General features: G+C 28.0%; 2 protein-coding genes across 2 annotated transcripts in view; one reads left to right on the plus strand and one right to left on the minus strand.

The window, feature by feature from the left end:
- Positions 1-23,833, minus strand: part of LOC107453302 (suppressor of lurcher protein 1) — a 1,096,374-nt gene that overhangs the window by 956,478 nt on the left and 116,063 nt on the right. The gene's annotated exons all lie outside the window — the stretch shown is intronic.
- On the plus strand, positions 75-4,785 carry LOC147803023 (uncharacterized). Its single transcript, XM_087153011.1, has 2 exons — positions 75-1,459; positions 1,490-4,785. The coding sequence occupies exon 1, from the start codon at positions 75-77 to the stop codon at positions 1,422-1,424; it is 1,350 nt and encodes a 449-aa protein (XP_087009137.1). The 3' UTR covers positions 1,425-1,459; positions 1,490-4,785.

Consider the following 23,833-nt stretch of genomic DNA (forward strand, 5'->3'; position numbering starts at 1 on the left):
GTGTTTATATTGTTTTTTTTTATTTTTATGATATATAGCTTTTTATGATATAGTGCATTTATACTGCTTTTAAAATGTTTTTAAAAGAAATAGATGTGGTTCAAACGTCAATTAAAGTAACGAAGGCAAACAAAATTAAGTTATTATTTAAACTTTTGTTTCCAAATGATTTGTCTAGATTAAACCGTAACAAAATTCTTAATTTTTCAGAATTTTCTTTCGAAACTAACGATAATGAATTTGCAAACAAACTAAAAGAAATTTGTGATACTTTTACTTTTTCGGATTTAATCAAAATTTCAGACATTCTAAATATTTCCAGTGAAGGAAATAAGGAGGAAATTGCCAAGCATATTTTAAATTGTTTATGTGATTTTAATCACTTAAAAAATTCGATCGTAAAGGAAAATCCCTCCGAAGATGAGGAGGAAACTACTCAGTTTGAGAGTAAACACACTCAAACTGATTTTGAACCACATTTACAGACTAAAACTTGTGTAAATCAATTTACACAAGTTAATTTAAATTCTATATGTACAAAAATTAGTGTTGATGAAGATATGGTATCCTATAGTCAAAGTTCTAGTAATAATATAAATAGAGAAAATGAAACAAAATTAATAGTTAGTTTTTCAGATATTGAAGCAGTTACCCCTATGTTTAATGGAAATCGCTATGATAATATAAATTCTTGGTTTGAAAATTTTGAAACTCATGCTAATTTATTTAAATTGTCTGATATGCAAAAGTTTTTATTTGCAAAAAGATGCATGAAAGGTAACGCATTAACTTTAATTAGAAGTGAAACTCAGATAAATTCGTATGAAAAACTAAAAAATCTTTTGCTTGAAGAATTTGGACTCAGTTGCAATAGTGCAGAAGTACATGCAATGTTGCAAAAAAGAAAACAAAGGTATAATGAAACTCTTCAAGAATATTTCCTAAAAATGAGAGAAATAGCTACTCAAAGTGATATTGATGACTTAGCTCTAATCACTTATATAATTCAAGGAATACCAGACCAAACAAATAATAAAACAGTTCTTTATGGAGCCAGTAATCTTTTTGAATTTAAACAAAAACTTAAACTTTATGAAAAAATTAAAAGTGACTTAGATAAAAATAAATTTCAATCTAATAAGGGACCATATGTTAGGAAGTTAGAAAACCCGAAATATGACATTAAGTGCTTTAAGTGTAATGCACCAGGACATAAAGCCCCGGCTTGTCCTAAAAATAAAAATGTAACCCCGAATGTGACAAAACCCAAAATACATCATACTACACAGGAGAACCCATTGAATCAATGTAAATATTGCTCAAAGAAAGGACTTTTGAATCAATTTCACATGGGCTCCACGTGTGTAAACAACCCTAGTAATGTGGTTGATGTGAACGTTCAAAATATGACAAGTAATCAATAGCAATTACTCATATCCGGATATATAGTTGAAAACGAGTACGTAAATGGATATATAGTAGAAAATAGGTACCTAAATGGATATAAAGTGAAAAATGAATACGTAAAGGGACGTCCAAAACAAAATAAAAATGAAAAAGTAAAAGAGATATTATTGAATGTTGATACCGGGTCAACATTAAATGTAATACCAAAAGATTTGGTGTTAAAATTGAATATTCCTATTAAAAAATGTAAGGAATTAAAGGTTACCCAAACAAAAGGACAACTAACACTTAACAAAATTTGTGAGTTTCCCCTTAAATTAGGCAAAATTGTTAAGTCAGTTAAGTTTTTTGTAATTGATACTGATTTACCATATGCTTTACTTGGGTTGCAGGCTTGCAAAGAGTTTTGTTTGTTTATTGATTGTGTCGGGCCAGTTGTTACTCAATTTGGTAAGAGATTGATCACCTCTGCTAATACTAACAATGACAACTTATCTTTACACATTAGACAGCAAAATTCTCAAAATGTTAAGGGTAAAAATGTTGAAAAAATAAAAGTTGAAGATGTTTCAGTAAAAGTAAACATTGAAAAAAATAATGTAAAGGGTAACAAAAATAAAAGGAAAAGGACAAATAGGAAAAAGAAAAAATGTCAACAATCTTTTGAACTTTTAAAAAATGCTATTATTTGTAAACCAATTTTGAAAATTTTTAACCCTAATCATGAATGTCATCTTTTTGTTGATGCATCATTAGTTGGAATTGGATGTGTGCTAAAACAGACAGATGAATGTGGTGTATTGCATCCTGTAGCTTTTCATTCTCGTTCATTAAGGGACTATGAAAAAAACTATGCAATTACAGAACTTGAATGTCTTGCTATTGTAGATTCTTTAAATAAATTCCATCATTACCTTTTTGGACAAAAATTCACCATACATACTGACCATGCTGCTTTAGTTTGGCTAAAAAATGTTAAAAATTTAAAAGGAAGATTATTTAGATGGTCATTATTGTTAAGTATGTATGAATATGATATTAAATACACAAAAGGCTCTGCTAATTTTGAAGCAGATTGGCTGTCGAGAGATGCAACACATTCAATTGTCCAAAGTAATAGTAAAAATAATAATGTTCATGTTTCACATTTATTGAACTTGAGTGAAATAGTGGAAGCTCAAAGGAAAGATAACTTACAAGGTAAATTTATTGATATCAATAATGTTTTGTGTGTACGTAAGAAAAATTTTACTAAAATAGTTGTTCCATTTTCGTTAAGATTAAAACTTCTGCAAAGTGCTCATGATAAATTTAATCACCCAGGAGTTCAGAAAATGATTAACTTAATAACCCCTGTTTATTATTGGAACAACATAACTTCAGATATAACAAAATTTTGTAAACATTGTCATACGTGCCAATTGAATAAAAAACCGCGACAAAAAAGATTTGGATTATTACAATCCTTACCCCCTGTTAATCAGTCTTTTGACTTACTAGCAATAGATAGTGTTGGTGGATTGAATTACTATAATTCAACAAAGAAATATTTAACTTTAATTATTGACCACCTTACACGCTACATTTGGGCTTTTGCATCAAAATCCATTAGCTCAGAAACTTATACAAATTTTTTGCATCAAATTTTTCAAAATCAAATTCCTAAATCCTTGTTAAGTGATCGAAACGCTGCTTTTACTTCTTCTCATTTTAAAAAGTTTTTGAAACATAATAAAATTCAACAGTTATTGACAACTGCACATCATCCGCAGTCTAATGGCAAGGTTGAACGCCTTGGTCAAACAATAATTACCCGTTTAAAATGTAAAATTAATGAAAAACCTACTAAAACTCCCTGGCCTGTTTTGTTAAAAGATATAGTTAATACTTATAACTTAACTCCCCATTCTGTAACAAAGTTTCCACCTGCATACCTCATGCATGGTAGACTCCCCTACGAAAATCCCTTAAATGAAAAAGTCTATCCACCTGTTGAAGAAGCTAAGAAAATAGCAATTCAAAGAACTAGAGAATATCATGAAAGAAATAAAATTTATTATGATTCTAGATTTTTAGATATAGACTTTAAAAATGATGAATTAGTTCTGTTTGAAGAATTTACTTATCCTAATACGAGGAAGTTGTCACCTCCTTTTAGTGGACCGTATAAAATTCTTCAAAAAATTTCAGAAGTTAATTACAAAATAAATAAAAAGAATAATTTAAGTAAACAAAATTTTGAAATAGTACATGTTTCAAAGCTTAGGAAATATCACAACCCACAAATGTTGAAATTAAATCATGAATAGTAACCAACAGAAAATTTTTACTTTCTTCAAGGGAAGAAGTAATCCCTATATTTTTGAGAGATCCGAATCGCGTTTTGTGGAGATGTTTACCTCAGCATCAGTTAGGAGTGAGGGCGAAGTTACATGAACTTTTTTTTTCTCAACACAGTGAGAAAAAACTTACTAAACTATTTTTGTTTTATCCAGTCTGGATCTCTCAATTACACAGTGCTTCATGAAATTCTGTTTTCTTCCATTTTAACGGGGAATACAGAATTTCATCAAGTAAAAAACCCCATTAACCATACAGAATCTTAAATTCTGATTAAATGACACTTGTTGTCCAGGTCGTTTTACATAAAAATTTTGTATATTTTTGTGTGAAAATTTTTGAAAAGTTATTTTAGAATAGTTATATAAAATGTTTAAATTTTTCTTTCTGTTTAGTTCACTAAATAGATAAATTGTATTATTATGTTTTTATTGTTGTTGCTGTAAATAATTTTTTTCACATAGTGGAAAAAGGTTATTTATAGTAGGAAAGAGGACAGTCATACCATCACAAAGTATATATTCATAGTATTCTTAATTTTATTATTTTTTTTTGGCTTACCAAAATTTTTTTTGGGGGGGATGTAATACAAAAATTAAATACTTTTGTATTAATAAAAGCATTAAAACTTCATTCCTTCTTATTAAATATCTTTAGTAAAAGATAAGGGTAGAAATTCTATTTTGGGACTTCAAGGCTAAAAACATGCCAATGAATAATAATTAGATTAATACTTCAAAAGAGAAGTTATTTTAAGATCTTTCACTTCCATATAAGGAAAGATTAAACGATTTGCTTTGAGTAATAAATAAATTGATGAAGCGTAAGAATACAGAAAAAGCATATGACTGGGACCTCTTCACACTGTTTAATCATCCTATAAAATGCAGAGCGCTAATTTTGGCGTGGCTTTTTGTTGATTATTATGCCTAATAAAAATCCGTCAGCTTAGACGGGATATGTGTCCCCCCTCTCCCGCTTTGGAGAGGGGTTAAACTGCTATTTCACCATCGCAACTTAATAAAAGAAGATTATGCACCACTGGACTCTTCAATCATGTTGCTCTCAATACTGATTTACTAAAAAATCATTAGATATATATATATATATATATATATATATATATATTAGACTGATTATAAAATTAGACTGATATTAGTAATTTATTTTAATTCTTCAATGAATCTTATTTGCAGTTATTTCTTGCTTAAAGTAAAACTTTACGCATAAATGTAGCCAAATGTATGCGAATATTTTCAGTAATAATGATTTTTCCACGCAGCATGATAAATCTTCAAAAACTTAACTCATATTCATCGTAACTCAGTAAAAGGCTTATTAAAATTAAATTTTTAATTATTAAAAGTAATAATAAACTCCAAGATTTACTTCAGTAATTCTCTTAATTCCTTAGCTTCACATACGATTCTGTTCTTTTCGTTAGTACATCGGGTTTTTCTTTTCATTAATGAGGTAGCAAATACAAGTGGAGATTACTTCTCGTGCTGAAAAACACTTTTAATTACTTATCAGGAACATTTTTTTCTGCATTTTTATCTATTTTTAGCAGATATATATTAAAAGTATTCAATTAGAAACAGTTATACTCTGATAGGTAACTTTTTAACATTATTTATATCTACACAGAGAAAAAAATTCTGGTAAAATTCAAAGACATTTTTGCAAGAGTCATTGAATGATAGATTATACCAACAGTATAGGAATAATCTATCAATAATCTATCAATTGTGATATACGGCGTGATTACCTGTGGTGTTGAAAAGGAATTATTCACCTCTAAAGGTTCTAAAGAAAAGTTTGAGAATGGGAAAGAATTTCTATTTAAAGATTGTAAACTGTGTCTACTTTGTATGATAATATAAACTGTACTACTGCTATATTTATACAAAATATCATAATTTAATTAGAAACTTTTATTACTAAGACATATAAATATTGCTTAAAATGATGAAGAAGATATTTTTGTTTAGAGAAAGTATTAAGGCGACGATAAGAGATGAGACTTTCAGTAACGTCTGAAGGGAAAATGTGACAACTAAACTTGATTAAAAGTCTCCGACATTTTCCTGTTCTCTTTTAAGCAAGCAGGCTTTACTATTCCCCGCTTACGTGAGCAAAAAAAATGTTCGTGACGCATTATCGTCTTCCTAACTCATAATTTTTAGAGGAAATAAATTAAAATCTTTTAACGTATAATTATAAGAAAGTTTTAACTGAGTCACGCTTGAGAAGTAACGGTTTGAAAACTTGGTTAAAATTACTACTCAGATACAAAATATTAAAATGTTTCCCATTATTTTCTAACTGGGAATTACTTAGTAAACTGAATTTAATTTTTTGTATATAATATCTGGTTGTAAATATTTTTAGTAGAATATCGACAATAATATTCGCTTCTATAGCTTTAAAATTTAGAAATAGACTGAAAATGCTATATGCAACCCCATGCGTTTTTTCGGTCAAATGCAAAATCGGATTATAACTAAATAGCAAGACTTAAATTTATTAATAAATTCATAAATATCATTTGGATTATTAAACCTTGAAATCTCATTTCAGTGATTTAAAAACTGTGAAGTCTCATTCAGGTTATTAATAAACTCGTAATTCATAAAAGTTTTAGACAAATTTGTAACTCTCATAAGTGTACTAGACAAATTCGCGAATTCCATAAGTGTGTCAGACACATTCGCATATTTCATAAGCGTTTTAGAGGAAATTCGTAGCTCTCATAAGGGTTTTTGACAAACTCGTAACTCTCATAACTGTTTTAGACAAACTCGCAGTTCTCATAATTGTTTTAAACTCGTTACTCTTATAAGCGTATTAATCAAATTTGGAACTCGTGTAAGTGTTTTAGACAAATTCAGAAATCTCATAAGGGTTTTAGACAAACAAGTAACTCTCATAAGTGTTTCAGACAAACTCGCAACTCTCATAAGGGGTTTAGACAAACTTGTAACTCTAATAAGTATTTTAGAAAAATTCGTAACTCTCATAAGGGTTTTAGACAAACACGTAACTCTCATATGTGTTTCAGACAAACTCGCAACTCTCATAAGGGTTTTAGACAAACTCGTAACTCTCATAAAGGCTTTAAACAAACGCGTTACTCTTATAAAAGTTTTAAACGAGCTACAAGTTAAATATACAAAAGGGATTTAAAAATTCAAATAATAACCTAGAACAAAACAAAACAAATTTACTGGTGTGCAAAATTATGTTGCATTACTTGATTTTGCCTAATTTAGATATGGGGACTTCAAATTTGAAACTAGTTTTGCCTCTAAAGCAACAGGTTTTTAAAAGGACAGTTTTAGTCTACTTTTCGACGAAATGTATAAGTTTTAAAACATTATATGTAAAAGAGGATACTTAAATGTAGCTTCTAATTAAAGCGGCGAATTAGTGCACATTATCAGGATTAAAATTTTGTAGAACCCCCTTTCCGGAAGCATCGTTGTAAGTGGCTGGGGTGCTTATCGATTATAACCTGTTTAGAAGCAAATAAGGAAACAGTTCATAATATGAAAGCGTCCCTAACGGCGTATGACGTCAATTTCCATGCAAATTTTCAACCCTAATGATGTGCGCCGATCCCCTTCATCTCATGCCACAAAAATCTCATACAACAAAAAATAACTGTTTCCCAGTGCTATCAATGTGGTCTTAATTGTATTGTCTTAACAGTAAACAGTCGTAAAAATTACGAGTTTTAACAATATTATTAACAAAATTAGTAGTTGTTTTATTTTTTTTAATTAATATTTAAATAAAATTTAAATGCAGAGGTGCTGGAATATTGTTCATCAATATGCATTTTTTAAAAACATATATATAGAGAAAATTCCCATTATTAAAAAAACTTATGAAAGTTTGCAAACTGAAAATAAATTTGTACTAATTACTAATTAATATATAACTTTGAGATTTAGGTTGCGAACGAACTCTTAAGTCTTATCTGGGTCATTATTAACTTCGTATATCTCATTTCTCTTATTAATAAACTCGTAAATAGCATTTGGTTTGAAATTAAATTTGGGTTATTTACAAGTATTATTATTAGTATTCTGTGGTTTAATCATATACTCGTAAGCCTCCTTCAGATTCTAAATAATCTCGGGATTATAATCAGATTAGATTTCAGACTTCAAATAATCACATCAATTGAGTCATTAATAAACTCAAAATGTTCATTTGAGTTATTTAGAAAGACGGAGATCTCATTTTAAAGATTAATAAACTTGTAACTCTATTTTACGTTGCCAATAGGGAGGAGAAAGATTATGCTTACTAAATTTTCATTACACATATGAATTAATAATAGAATAGAAATTCACAAAGCAATAAAAAGTGAAAAGGAAATAAATTTAAACTCAAAATCAATTCAGGTAAGAAGGGATTAAACTAGTAATGATGAATATATCATGTTTCAGTCACGACAGAATAGAATCATGTATGATGAATAATCAAAGCCTTCCAGCAAAATTATATTGTAGTATTATTATGACAAAGCTAGTCAAACCATTTCCAATAGATTTTAAACCATTTGTAATGTTACTTAACGAAGTGAAATGAATATGATATCTGATACCTCCAGGTATTCTTAATAGATTACAAAACCTAATTTATTCTCACATTTCAGATTCTGTATTATACTATACAAAACAAGGAAGATTACTCATGGATTCATTCAATAATAGCAAGTAATAATGGAAGTTGTAGAGAAATCTGCCAGCTAATATGTAGATAATTATGAATGAAACTATGTGGATAATTTCTTGTCTTAGCTATCATATCTGTTTTTATTGTTAAAATACCAGTTCTTTTTAATTAAAATATTAAATGTGTTCAATTAGCAATATAATGTACTGGACACGAACCTTTTAAATTGCAAAATGAATACCAGTACTGAATTAGGGTACCTGATTTCGGGTAAAATTTTCGAAATCGACTTTATTATATATTTAGAGTTCAGGTAATCTTAGCTTTTTAAAAATGCATTACCTTTGTTTGTACTCCAAGTTACAAAGTACTTATTTACAAAGTTATAGTAGTTTTTGTAGAAGATGAAAACAGTGGATAGACTAATGATTTAAAGTCCTTAAATACGTTTATTTCAAAATCAGATTTTTTCACACTTTACACCCCCTTAAGCACAATATCTTATGTTGATTTTAAAATAATTGTCTGCAATTTTTAGCTTGTGCTTATGATTATAACACACATGATTTAAACTAAAGATTAAGCGAGAAAAGTATAATTCGATTTTTATGCATGTTTTTCGACAAAGACAAGTTCAGAAATTGTTTTTAAAAATTTGATTCTTTTTACTACATGGAAACATAATTGTATATGCATTTTTCTTTTAAAATAATTGTTCAAAACATAGTTTGTAGGCTTCTAAATAAAATCCTGAAAGGGATTTTTTGTTTTAGGCGATAGAAATGTTTTTGCAGGGTTTAGTGTACATGCAAAACATTTTCGTATATTAACCTAAAAATGGTCATTCAAAAAAATTTTAATAATAATATTTTTTGCTAGTTTTATAAGTTTTTACACATGATAAAACAAAAAAACTAGTTTTTTTTTAATTTTATATCAATATTTAAAAAGAAAATTTTCGAAACAATCGAATACCTTAAATTTTCTATCACTCTTTTTCTCTATATTATTTATGAAAAATCAATTGTTTTTATTTCAATGCATAATACATATATAATTAAAATTTTTATATTTTTAAAACTTTTCTTGCTTTAGATAATAGAAGTAATCAAGTATTAATTACTTTTTATTTTCTGGAACAATATCTTCATAAAATAAGGAGTAAATGGCAAAATGAACAATAAAGTTTAGATAACATTTTGTGTTGGTTTGACTAAACTATTGAAATACTATTCCTCATTGCTTAAACTTTTTTTTCACAATGAATCTCTGCACGTACTTATAAACCATTATATTAAAATTTTACGGACTTTCCCCAAGTTTTAATAATTATTAAATAAAAACAATTCTTTTCCTAAAAACAATTTTCTTTTGCTGCATAGACTAAATGAATGCCCACATAAATTACTATTTCATCCTTTTAAAGGGAAGCATAGAAAAATTCTTCATTTGGTAATAGTAAATGGTCGAATGAGCCAGAAAATCTATATATTACTATTATAAAGCAAAATATGAGCTATTCGAATATTATTTTACGTTGTATAAAACCGTACATTATACTCCTACTTTCCCTAAAATTCAGTAATTATTAAATAAAAATACTTTTTTTTTAAAAATATATATATAATTTTTATTTGCTTCATAAACTAAAAGAATGTCCACATAAATTTCACTTAGAAAGAATCGTGAAACAATTCGTCATTGAAAAATATTAAATTTTTAAATAAAACATCAATGATAAATATATTACTTAAAATATGACATTTTAAAATATTATTTTACGTTATTAAAAACCCTACATTATACTCTACACGTACTACTGATGACCGTTATAAAAACTCTAACAAACTTTCGCCAAGATTCAATAAATGTTATATAAAAACCACACTTAAGTTATTTTTAGCGAAAGTAACTAAAGAAAAAAATTCTTCCGCTGTAGCATTACAAATTTTTTTGAGGAACACACCATCAGCAAAGATGTTTTGAGAAAAGAAAAAGATTCTTGTCGAATACTTTTATTTGGCGACGTACTTGGGTTTTTCCTGTTTCCGGTGGTAAACCTACAAGTATTATCAAAAAAGTCTATAAAATGTGACCGAGAAAATACTTCAGTTTTATTTTTTTTTTCGCCAAGCAAGTGAGACGAACAATTCCTCTTATGTAGTTAAGGACAGGACATTATTTAGATGGCCAACAACTACGTGGTAGGCATTTTGGATCTAATCTGAATTGCCTTCGAAAGATATAATAGAAAATACCTTTGGCGAGCGTGTGTGTGTTTTCTTTTTTCTATCTTAGCATAAACGGTGATAAGAAAAGTGAGAGTTGAGAATATTTTATTCAAAAAAGCTCTCATTAACCATTCTGCGCAAGCGCAATAGTAGTTCAGGTAAACGAGTCAAGAAGGGTACACAAACTTAAAGGAAACGTTTTCCTTTGTGTAAATAAGGAACCAATTTTTTCTTACTTTAACATACTTTTTTTGCGAAAGAATTTCTCTTCACATTTTTTCCTTCTTTATTTAAACTAAAAATAGAGTTATATAAAAATACTTTTTTGCTCCGTCAAACATAACCTTACAGTTTTCTTTGTCCATTTAATAAGAAAAAGAGAGATGCTAAATATTTTGATACATTAAATAATAGACAAGAAAAATAATCATTAAATGAAATATCCTTATAATAAAGTCAACTATCTATAAAATAAAATTATTCATATTGTAACTTAATTCTGCAATAGAATTTCATTTTTTCCTTCTATCTATAAACTAAAAATAGTGCCATATCAATTACTGATGGTCAATTCCAATAGAGTTTTCATGAATAAATTTGCAATAAATTTCAAACAAATTAGCTATTCTTTGGTTACTTATTATTTGCAATTTCAAACAAATTGCAAATAATAAGTAACCAAAGATGAAACAGATCATTACTGTAATGTTAAATTTATTATAGTACACGAAGAAAAAATTCTGATTAAATTACAGTCCTGTACGGTATGGACATCTCCGAATAATAATAATAATAATAATTCTTATAACAAAAACACCAAGATAGAAGGTATTTAAACCATTCATTTTGTAATTTTACTGTTCATATACTGATGGTTTACCGGATAATTTGGTTTTCAAAATTTTAGTTATTATTTACATCACATGTAGAAAAAATACAAAACTGAAAAGTAAATTTAACTGAATAAATAATTTGTATACCAAATCCTAAATTATAGTTAAAAAATAACAACATTTTACCACATTTGCCAGATTTTAATGCATATTATAAAACCATATTTGCTTGCTAATTTTGAAAATGTTAAATTATTTTAATTTTGTCAATTGCTAATTTTACCAAAATCATTACCAAAGATATCGGTATAAATTACCCAGCTTTTATGTGTTCCCATAGGTACCGAAACACGGTACATTTAACCATATTCTTGTAGTTTTGACCATGCATGTTTAATCAGTGTTGGTAAAAAGTAAAGGTTACAAAAAGGGAATGACACGAACTCAAGATCCTAAACAAAATAATTCTATCAAAACAATCCAAACATAACATAGAAAAACTGTGGAAATTTTAATAAAGTTATCAATCCCCTGACGAGAATACAGGTTTCACTATGAATTTTCGTGCTGTAAGATTGAAAAAGGTTTGTGACATAAATCTAATGTTTTAGGAGAACAACTCCTTTAGTCCTTAATCCCAGAAAGGTTTGGAAGAGAAGATACCGAGACATAATTATTCTGCCAAGAGTACTCAAACACGCTTAATGGGATTTATGACTGTATATCTGTTTGTTTGTTGTCTTGTTATGACTGGAGACCTTATTTGAAGAAGAAAACAGAATAATACAGAGACAGAGTTATTGCCTCTCACGATACACTTCTAATTATTTCCTTTTAATCAAAATTGCCTTATAGGAGAATTGGGATTCATTGTCCCAAGATCTTAGATTTATCGTCCCAAAACATTCGTCAATAACACCAAAGTTTGTTGTGGGACCCCCATTGCCGTAAAAGAAGATCATACTTCATGTTAAATCCCTCGCAAGTACCCTTTTATTCATTTTTGTCTATATTGCTGTGTAGCCCATTAACAGATTATCTTAAATCCATGTCAATACCTTTCTGTCATACTTTGAAGTATTTTCATATAAAATCTTACTTTATTTTTAATAATAAAGTGAATTAGTTATGTACTTTATTTTTGAAAATAAAGTTATTTCCTTCAGTTAATTGCAAAAATTGGTTGGTTTTGATAAAAAATAACCAGAAAGTATAATATCGCCAAATATATTATCCTTGCTTATTATTGTTGTACAAATATATGTTCTAGCTAAAACCTTTTAAAAGTTAGAAAAAATTGACATAATAATATGGTTAAGTATATCGATATTATGGTTTAACGTTAAACCATTTTTTCTGACAGAGTGAGTCACAGGATGGGTATAATTAACGTTCCACTTTGAAATGATCATAAAAGAAAACTGCTATGAACCAAATGTCATCGACTTTAATAATAGTTTAAAAAAGTTCTCTGGAATTTATTTTCCTCCGAAAAAAGTTCAAAATACTCCACCCAGGGGGGAAATGGTGTTGTGTGCAACATTGTTAGAAAGGTTATGTGAAGCTCTAAACCCAAAAAAATAAAAATGCACAGTTTAAGTGCCTGACACTTGAAGCAAAGCTATAATTTTAAACTGTATATGCCATATTGCTGTAAAGAACTATCTGGGCTTTAGAACGGACAAATAAATAAAATATTTGAAAAGTTATTAATCCTTTTTTTTAAAAAAAATCGCCAATTTTAAGACATTTTTCCACCTTGATGAAAGTTATCAAAATCAATGCCTTATTTCCAATTTTTGCAAACTTTTATGAGAACAGATAATGCTGCATTAGAGAAGATTTCTAACTACCAAAAAATTTAACCACAAGCTCTTTTCATTTTCTCAAAACTATGGCTTTTCTCCATACTGACATTTTGCACCATTTTTAGAATAAACATATAAGGCGCTGGCTAAAAATAGGCTAAACTTGTCCAAACGGTCATGAGTAATTATTGCAGACTCATATCAGTTAGAAAAATACCATATTATTCGCAAAGAAGCATCATTTTATGCTACTACAGCACTTTTGTTAAATAGCCGAGCTGCTTATGATAAGCTACGAACTACAAGTTAAGCTTGCTTTCGGAAGACGGTAGGTGTCACTTTGAATATGCGTTGTAAGACGTTTCAGAAACGATGACACACATTTAAACACATTTTAAACCAATGTAAGCCTTCCCTTAAAAATATTACATTCAAGAACCATTTCCCTTTGGTGGTTAGTTTTGGAACATTTTTTTGCGGAAAATATAATTTCCTATGACTTCATTTAAACTATTACCAAGTTCAATATTATTTGGTTCAGTAGTAATCTTTTATGACCATTTCAAAGTGGAAATTTAATTATAACCAGCCTGTATACTAAAAATCAAAATAACTGATGAAACTCATGAAGTCTCCTTTTTTATTATCAACCTAGAAATATTTCTAAATATTTATGGTAAAAATTACGGTATGAGAATATTACGGTATCAGACATCCAATAATTCTTATGTTAAAATCAATATTCCTCGCAATAACTTACAGTAAGGAAGAAAAAAAATATATGAGTGAAGAACTGTTAAGTTATCGCAGGATTTGAGCTCCATAAATATCTGTTTATCCAGCTAACACATTAAACCCTGTACCATCCTGTTATAAGTTATAATCTGAAAAATTAGACTAAATACTGGTCGTGATGTCCTAAAGGATGAAAAAAAGCTTTCGTGGCTCAATTTACATCAATACAGACTACTTTCTCTGTACATTTTACAGTAAATCAGTTTTCTTGAATTTTTTACAGAGTCTATTACAATATTACATCAACTGAAAGACCTTATTTCATTTTTCCTCATGAAAAGAAAATGTAGCTGAAATATTTTATTATTTTCCTTCGAGATTTCAAATTAAATTTTTAAAATAAATATTAAGCCGTGTCTTGGATTTATCATCATTGGAGTTTTGTTTTAGTTATAACAATGTTAAGTACTTGTCTTATTTTAAGTATATTTTAAGAAACTATTTATTGCTTCATATATTGATTAAAAGCTCTAAGGCCAAGAGCAATACCAAACTAATTGCATGCATATTTAGTCTTTCCATTTATTAATGTACCATCAAAATACAAAAAAAAAATTATAAGTAATCCTGAGAAAATATTTGCTTTAAGCACGTCAAGAAAAGGATTCCATATATATTAAATTCCAGTTTTAAGCCCATTTCAAAATACACTTTGTTATTATAAAGTTATCTTCACCAGGAGTAAATATTTATTCCTTGCATAAGTTAATTTAAACTTAAATATCATATTTGTTTGGTTGCATCTTCAATTCCTAAATCAACACTGAGAATAATCTAAACTGTTTGCCTAAATATCTTTATTTGATTTAGCTTGTAAGTAAACGGTATATTAAAAAAAAATATATAAAAGCTAAGTAGTTCTTTCAGGTTCAAAGCCACTTTAAAATTCGACTTCCACGTTTGTTTGTCTTCTGTGAGCCACGAAAACTAAACTGATTTTGTTTGATTTGGGATTTGTGCCGATGAAATTTCCATTTATAAGTAATTACACAACTAGAAAAAAAATGAAAGTAAAAATGTAAGCTAAATTTAGCATAATACGATTTCACAGATTTAAAATAAATGTTTAACTTTCATCCCTTTGGAGTTGAAACAGAAGCTTCTATTTGTTAGCATAATTACAGGCATATAAGGTTGTTGGGTGGGGTATATTAGGTTGTTGGGTTTTTTTCTAAAACTTAATTTAGGTTTACTCTGCATCGTAATGCAAAATGAAGGTAGAACCAATATTTAAAATCTAACATTGAACCTCTTCTTTCAACTTAGGCCCTGACTTTTGGGGTTAAGAAAGGAGTTTGAGCTTATTGTCATAAGATGCACTGAGGAAAAAAAAGTATGATCTAAACTACCACACTGAAAGAAAATGAAAAAAAAATCTGTCATATTTCGAATAATTTCTGGCTGCTAAGTTGTTAGATATTATCCGCATGTTACGGAAAAAAACACGTCGGCAGAAATTTTGAAACACGTTTGAAAAATTATGAAATTAAATATTAAAAAATAAGAAATTAAAGTTCGAATTTTTAAACCTTGGCATTTAATAATACAGTTTTTCTCTTATTTAGATAATTTTGAATAAATACATTAAATCATAATAAAAGGATGCTTTCAGTTTTAAAAAAATTATGTTTTTCTCATGCATTTCTTTACTTTATATATATCTATGATATATAGGGTAACCGGAGAAATATGCCCCAAAAGGAAAATGAAATGATAAAACAACAGACGAATAAATATGTTTTTTTCTAATTTCAGAAAAAAAGCATATGCAAGGTAAATTTGGTTGTTAGTACTATTTATTCCTACAGTTTGAATGCTTCATGTACAATAGTTTTCGAAATATTACAGTTCCTTGTTGATCACCCTGTATTTGATTTTTATATGTTCCATGTTGTAGTCTAATAATTAAAATGTTTTGACCGAAAGATAAGGACAATAATTCATAATCAACCTAGAGATGTCATCCCAGAAAACTGGTCTACAAACTACGTTTAAGGTTAGAAAACTAAAAAGTTAAATTAGATTGTTCAGATAAATAGTTATTTATATCAAATTTGTTTTCAAAAAATTTGTACTAAGTATTTTATCAAAAACAATTTAATTCTTTATTTTCCTTTTCCAATCCCTAAAATAATTCCAATAACTTCAAGCAACACATTATTAACAAACAACTCGTTATTCATTTTCCTATTACTTCCAATTCTTGTTACATTATAAATACGATAAAATTTATGGGGGGGGGGAATTTTACGAGCATCCATATTTAATTTATTTCTTTTCCGTTATGGCTGAACAATTCCCAAAACTTGAGAACTACATACATTTCTGATGCTCCATAAAATTAATTAGTTTTTTAATCGCGCATATATGCCGAAAATATATTAACATGTTCCGAAAAGAATTTCCGTTTGATTTTATTTGACTTTCAAATGAATAAAAATACTTTCTTTTTAACAAAGTATTTGATGAACAAATGTTGCGAGCAAAACATCGTTCTTTCAATTTCCAGTAAATTTAATTAAAGAGAAAAGAACAGCTTTGGCAAATTAATAATATGTCACCTGTCAAACAAATCGAATAATTCCTCTCCTCAAATGAAAGAATTCCTTGAAAATAGCAGACGATATTCTTTTAATGACGATTTAATCTAAAAAGGGAACAAAGCACACATCGAAAGGGAATACTTCTCTATTGTTGCCTTTTCCTTTTTCCCTTTTTTTTCCTTTTGATTGACGTTTTTATCAGTCATCGAAAGTCTCGACTCCTTGGACCAGGACGTCTGGCTTCCTCGATAGCAAAAAGAAAATTCCATTTTATTCTGTTATTTTTCTATCTTTATATTTCCAGTTTAGACTTTTATTTTTATATTTTTATCCATTTCTTCAAAATAAAATGTAGCATTCATAATTGAAATATTCGGTTATTTTTCTCTCTGGATTTGATAAAAGAGCAAAACTTTTTAAAATATCGTGAAAAGTCTTTCGGAATTGATTTTTATGTAACGTTTTTTTATGATTTTCTGTCTTCAAAAATATAAAAGTTGGCTTTAAACTTTTTGGATTATAGAATTATTTTGGATATTTCAACAATAGAATTTTCCGATTATGTTCCCAATGTAAACAGCAATAAAATCTCCATACATTCCAAAATATAAACAAATTTTTCGTTTTTATCGTTCATATTTAGGAAACACTTTTAAAAATTAAGACTTGACACTATAACTATCTAATGTTATAGGATGTTATAGATGAAGCTCAAATTACAAACAGTTCACTAGTGCTCTTTATTATTAATTTACCATTACAATATCAATACATAATATAATGGAACATTAGACTACCATTTCTGTTGCATTTTTCTAAGACTTCTCCATGGATTTTTTAAAAAAGCAAAACTTTTAAAATATCGTGAAAAGAGTTTTGGAATAGATTTTTATGTACATCGTGAAAAGTCTTTCGGAATTAATTTTCATGTAACGTTTTTTATGATTTCCTGACTTCAAAAATATAAAACTTAGCTTTAAACTTTTTGGATTATAGAATTATTTAAATATTTCAACAATAGAATTTTTTGATTACGTACTCATTGTAAACAGTAAGAAAATTTTCACATATTCCACATCATAAACAAATATTTTATTTTAATGTTTTAATTTATAGGTGTCCATATTAATTTAGTATTGCAATAGTAATACATAATATAATAAAATGTTCGAGTGCTATTTCTATTGTATTTTTCTGACTGTTCTTCTCCCTGCATTTTATGAAACAACAAAACTTTTAAAATATTGCGAAAAATATCTTAAAATCGATTTTTTTTTTTCAATTTTTGTGTAATTTTTTATGTTTTATTTTCTTTAAAAATGTAAACGTAAGATTAAACTTTAAATAAAAGTATTATTTTAGATACTTCGAAAATTGAATTTTCACATTATGCACTCAATACAAGAAGCAATAAAATTTTCACACTTTTTACAATCTGATCAAAAAAAAAAAATAAGTTTTTATCGCTAAATATATGATTTGTTCTTTTACAAGTTATAATTGACTTTATGACAATCTAACACGATTGTATGAAATATTCATTGCAATTTATTTGCTCGTGTATTGCTAATTTACTATTGCAATATCTAATGGAAGAGTACCATTCCTATTGCATTTTTTGCATTTTCATTGTTCTGATTATATTCTTGCTGAATTTGATATAAAAATTATTCAAATTCAATATATTCAAAAATTATATATTCAATGTATATATCAAATATATATTGGCATATATTCAATGCACATAAGCTAATATTCATAAAAGTGTCATTGCATATTATAATAAAATGTTAGAATGCTATCTCTATGACATTGTTCTGACAGTTCTTCTCCCTGGATTTGATGAAAGAACAGAACTTTTAATATATCGTAAAGAGTCTTTTAGAATCTTTTTTGCAACTTTTTTATGCATTTTTTTTCCTTTTGTCTTTGAAAATATAAAAGCCTGCTTTAAACTTTAAATAGAAGTATTATTTTGGATATTTCAGCAGTAGAATTTTCCAATTATGCACTCAATACGAGAAGCAATAAAATTTTCATATTTTTGGCAATCTGATTAAAAGACTTAAAAATAAGTTTTTATCGCTTAATTCTCGAAATTTTTTTTATGAATTTAAACTTGATACTTTGAATATTTAATATGAATTTATGAAATATCCATTACAATTTCTTCGCCAGTGTATTGTTAATTTACTATTGTAGTATATAACGTAAGAGTACTATTTCTATTACGTTTTCGTTGTTCGAACTATTTTTCTCTCTAGATTTGATTTAAAAAAATTTTAATTATGTAATAACGAGTCTGTTGGAATTTTCTTCTAAAATATAAAGAATTTTAGAATAAAAATATTATTCTGTATGTTTCAACAGTAGCATTTCAACACACACACATACGCACTGTTCAATACAAACTACAATTAATATTATATATTGTTTTCTACTTCTTTAACAAAAAGATTATTAGGTGTTTATTAATCGAATTTAAGAGCATTTTTACAAATTTAGTTATAACACTTTTGCTAACAAAAATACTTAAAAGTCATCGCTAAAGTCATCTCATGTGTACTATATTATAAATTTTCTATAGCAGTGCATAGTGTAAAAGTATATTGTACAATAGTAGAGTGTTGCTTTGTGCTGATTGTTTTATCCCCTGGATTTTATTTTTAAAAGGGAAAGCGTTGGAACTATCGTTTTAAAAGAGTTAAAGTTAGAGTAAAAAGAGAGTTAAAGTAAAAATTTATTAAGTTCTTATATATTGCTTACCCCATCCTCTAAAATATAAAATTCGACTTTAAGCTTTTATATTTTCATTCTTTTTACGTATAGTAAATGCTCTCTACTATAGATTTGATTAAAATCTATAGCAGAAAGCATTTCAAATATCGCGAAGACGTTTTTAACGAACTTTAAATTATATGTAACTTTTTAATTCCTTCATAAAATAGGAAAGTATATTTAAAACATTCAGACTTTTATTCAGAATTTAGTTGCTACTGACATCAAAAATTTATTGACATCAAAAATTTTAATGGTTTGCTTTAATCAAGTTTGAAAAAAAACATATTCCAACAAAGCTATTTTAATAACAAAATTTTCGAACCACATGCAAATTAAACGATCGACTAATACGAGTATTAATAGAATCCTCATCAAAAATAAAGTTAATTTCATTGTTCTACATTATTTGGCAAAGTTAATAATTAAAACTTTGGTTAAAAGGAGAGAAAGGTAATTGTTAGAAAAAACATCATAAACGTTTACTATCATAATTGTAAATATCTTTCCAAATTACTACTTAATAAGACGGGATATAAGTAACATTACTATTGTAATGCACGATAGCAGTTTAATTCTCATTCTATTGTGTTGATTTTTTTCCAAACATGAAATTTGTTAAAGAGTCTATTATATAACATTTAAAATTTCGTAAAATGTTCTTTGGAAATAATTCTTACGTAATACTTTCAATGACCTTTAAAATATAAAAACACGCTTAGAACCTTTAGGAAAATAATTTTTTAAGGATATGTAGGCTGCGCTGGCTAAGCAGTTAAAGCACAGTGTTAATAGAAAGGACTGGAGTTTGATCCCCAATAGCGGCTTGAAGCAATACCTCCTAGAAAAATGAAGGCCTCAGCACGAGTTACCATAAACAAGAATTTTGATCAATTAGTAGCTTTAACGTAATGACCTCTTTCGTATTACCACAACCACTGCGCAACTTAGTACCCTGAACGCAGTGACATTTTTCTTATTTTTCATCCACTGCGCAGTTTATGTTACGTGGGACTACTAAATTGATCCGTGCTGAGGCCTTCTTTCTTTTAGGAGGTGTTGCTTGAAGCTCATTCAGCTTCAGATCGGTGGTTTATCAGCCTATCTATTAAGTAAAAGCGGCATGTGCGTAACGCTAACCACATTGCCATACTCGGATCTTTCGTCACAAAACTATGAAGCTTCAGCCTCCATGACCCACCTTTTATAGAAACGCTTTATAATTATACAGATAAGCTTAAAAAAGTAGTAATATAGGTATACCATAACGGTACCAAGCTTGCTTGGGAACTAAACACTAGGGGTTCCGCGTTCAGCTGACCATCTAACCGGAACATCTGCTCTTGCACCCCAGAGGTCAAGGTCAAGAAAACTGAGATGGGCACAGTAGACTGTCGCGCCACTGAGTTTAGTTTTAATATAGGTATATATTATTATTATACACTCCATAAACAAATATATTAGATTGTTGTAGTTTCCTTTTGTAAAAAAAATTCTTACAAATAAATAGTTAACTCTTTAATCCAGTAAATCAATGTCGAAATATCTTTAGAAGTGAAATAAAAAAGAACCAGGAATCGGTAATTATCACAATTACTATATTTACTTTAAACCATAGTAGTTTAAGTAATAGTTCTAGGAATATACAGACATTCATTAAAACAAATAATGGCTTCTGCAAGGACTTCTCAACTTTGAAACGTCAAAGACTGGGAACTATACTAACTCCTTCCAAAACTTAAGTATCCGCCCACTCTTAACAAGATGGTTTGTAGGAAATGTCTTTTAATTTAGATACGCTGATCTGGCATTTGTTCACCTGATTACATTAAGTTCGGACTTGCCGAGTTTGCTTTCTAATTCTAATCTAGGCTTGTTTTACGATAGCACCACTTCATTTTCTAATGTTCTCTCTAAGATTATTATTACTTTTCGTGATTAAAGTACTTGATCACCGCAGAAGTTCTGCTTAAGGATTTGGTTTGATATACAAAGTGAGTTTTATAAAGTTTAAAATATTTCCCCATTGCTTTATTTGTTCCTAAAAATTATCTACCTTTATCTACCTTTAAATTATCTTATTTGAATGTAAAAATTTAAAATAGCTATGTCGTGGGGGGAAAAAGGCTTACACAAATCTTTTAAATAACTTTGCTTGAAAGCTTTGCTAGCACAAATTCGTTTTCTAATGTTCTTTGGCATTTTTTTTCCTTTCTATGTTAGGTAAAACAGCAGCGGTGATCAATGCCAATCCATATTAGCTAAAGGTGTGGCTTTGACAAGGAAGGTGTGATCAAAATTACCAAAATATAGTAAAATTTACCATTTTTTTGTCCTTAAGCGAACACGAAAAAGCTGGGTAAATTTTGCCAAAGCTCTTTGGTAATGATTTTGGAAAAATTCACGATAAAATATGGTTTAATAAATTGAGAAAAAACTTGGTTAAATGTTGAAAAATTTGGTAACTTTATCATGATACCTTAGTTAGAACATGGCTTAAAAACCTTTTCTGCGGTTAAATTTACTTTTCAATTATGTATTTTTTACTAAATGTAAAGTAATAAGAACTATCATTTTAAAAAATCTGAATTTCCCAGTTACCATATGAACGGAACAGTTACCATATGAACCGAAAAATTGCTGAACGAATGGCTTAAATACCACATATTTTGGTTTTAATTACCAGAACTATGTTTCTTTTTTTTTACCAGAAATGTCATTTCCATACAATGCGACAATTTTACAAGCATTTTTGTACCGTGTTCGCGTGATTTAGAAAACAATTTTATTTTAAAAATTAATGTATGTATGCAATCTAAATTACTGATTTTTTCTTTGTAGTGTCTCGTAATAATTACTTAATTGATTATTAAGAGTGTCATATCTTATTGCAATCTTTAAAATTTGGTGTTATTAAATGTCAAACATGGTGTCGGCTATTTTACGCCACGTGATGTAAAAGAACCTTCTAATTGTTTCACTGCACCAGGGAGTATCCCTGTAGTTTGATGTAATGTAGTTGTTGGAGCACTTAGTAGAGCACTACTGTGGTGTAAAGTAGTTGCTATCTTTATTGGTGCTCAGATACACGAAAACTTTTTGCTGAGTTCAGTAAAAATTTGAAAATATTCTATTTTCCCGAGTAAAGAACTTGTTTAGACAAAATGTTAGTACTGGAGAATCGACTTAATATGTTATTGCTGGGTAACAATAAATTAATCAGGAAATTATTAAATTCTGTAGTTTTTTTATAAAGATTCTTTGAGAATTGTTTCTTAATTAAATACATTTTGTCACAATACGTAAAATTTCAGTTTTTAGTTTTAATTTTTAACTAAATTATGAATTGTGTTGTGTATTAAAGAAGGCAAACAAAAGAAAATACAAGTTATTATGAATAAATTTGTTAATTGATAAATTATAAAATTGCATTATTATGAATGAATTAATTGCAATGAAACCATTAAAATGATTTTAATGTGTATAAAAATATGTGTTGTCAGTAAACAAACGAATCAATAAAAATGACTAAATTAAAAAATTAATAAATTATAACAGTTAAAAACTAAATAACAATTGTGACTACAAAAAGATGCGACGGTAAAAAGTTTTAGTGTATCTCAACACCAAAAGTGCTATATAGCAACTAAACACCAAAGTTTTTTATAGTGCATATTTGTCATTTTCAATTTAAATATAGTAATATAGTCTCAAATGCTTTATAGCATTTGATGGGTAAATGTAGATATATCTAAATATTTTGTTAATTCAGTTCCATATTTTAAGAAATAAAGCTTGAATATTATGACAGGCAGTTTTTTGTTTAAAAGAGCATTGTATTAAAATTAACGATAAGTTTTGTTTTTAGGTTTTCCAAAGTATTTTTTCACTGGCATCCATCTAGCTTTATGTCATGAAAGTATAAACTGAAGAAAAATGATGTATTCTGAGAGGAAAAGACAGAACGCGACGCAAAATTATTAATATAAATGGATGAAATATATCTAAATTCAACGTCGGGGACCTCGCCAAGATAAATGCGCATACCTAAAGTCTGAGAAAAAGAGGTCATACTCTAGCTAAGATGGATTGAATTTCGGAAAACTAGTTTCAAAGTTTTTGGGGTAAAAGTTAGAATAAAGAGTTCGATCTTATTAATTTTATCTTGAAGTCTCAACTGTAAAAGCAAAGTTTTTTATGAAGAGAAAACTCTTAATTTTTGTAGCTAGTTTTGAATATTAAGTATGTGTTTTTGAAATATTATTTCAAGCTTCGTACAGTATTCTAAACATTGTTTCAAACAATATACACTGTTTCAAGCATTATTTTTAAGCTTTTGAAGTGCATGAAACTATATTCAAAGTGTATCTTAGAATATAATTTAGGGAATAGTTCGAATAAAGATTTTGATC

The sequence above is a fragment of the Parasteatoda tepidariorum genome, chromosome 10 (assembly GCF_982258835.1).
Source record: "Parasteatoda tepidariorum strain Cologne lab strain chromosome 10, Ptep-v5.0, whole genome shotgun sequence".
In the NCBI taxonomy this organism is placed as follows: Eukaryota; Metazoa; Arthropoda; class Arachnida; order Araneae; family Theridiidae; genus Parasteatoda; species Parasteatoda tepidariorum.

Bases quoted from the DNA above. Each gene is read 5' to 3' on its own strand.
- LOC147803023 (XM_087153011.1), top strand. From the start codon at position 75: ATGTTTTTAAAAGAAATAGATGTGGTTCAAACGTCAATTAAAGTAACG.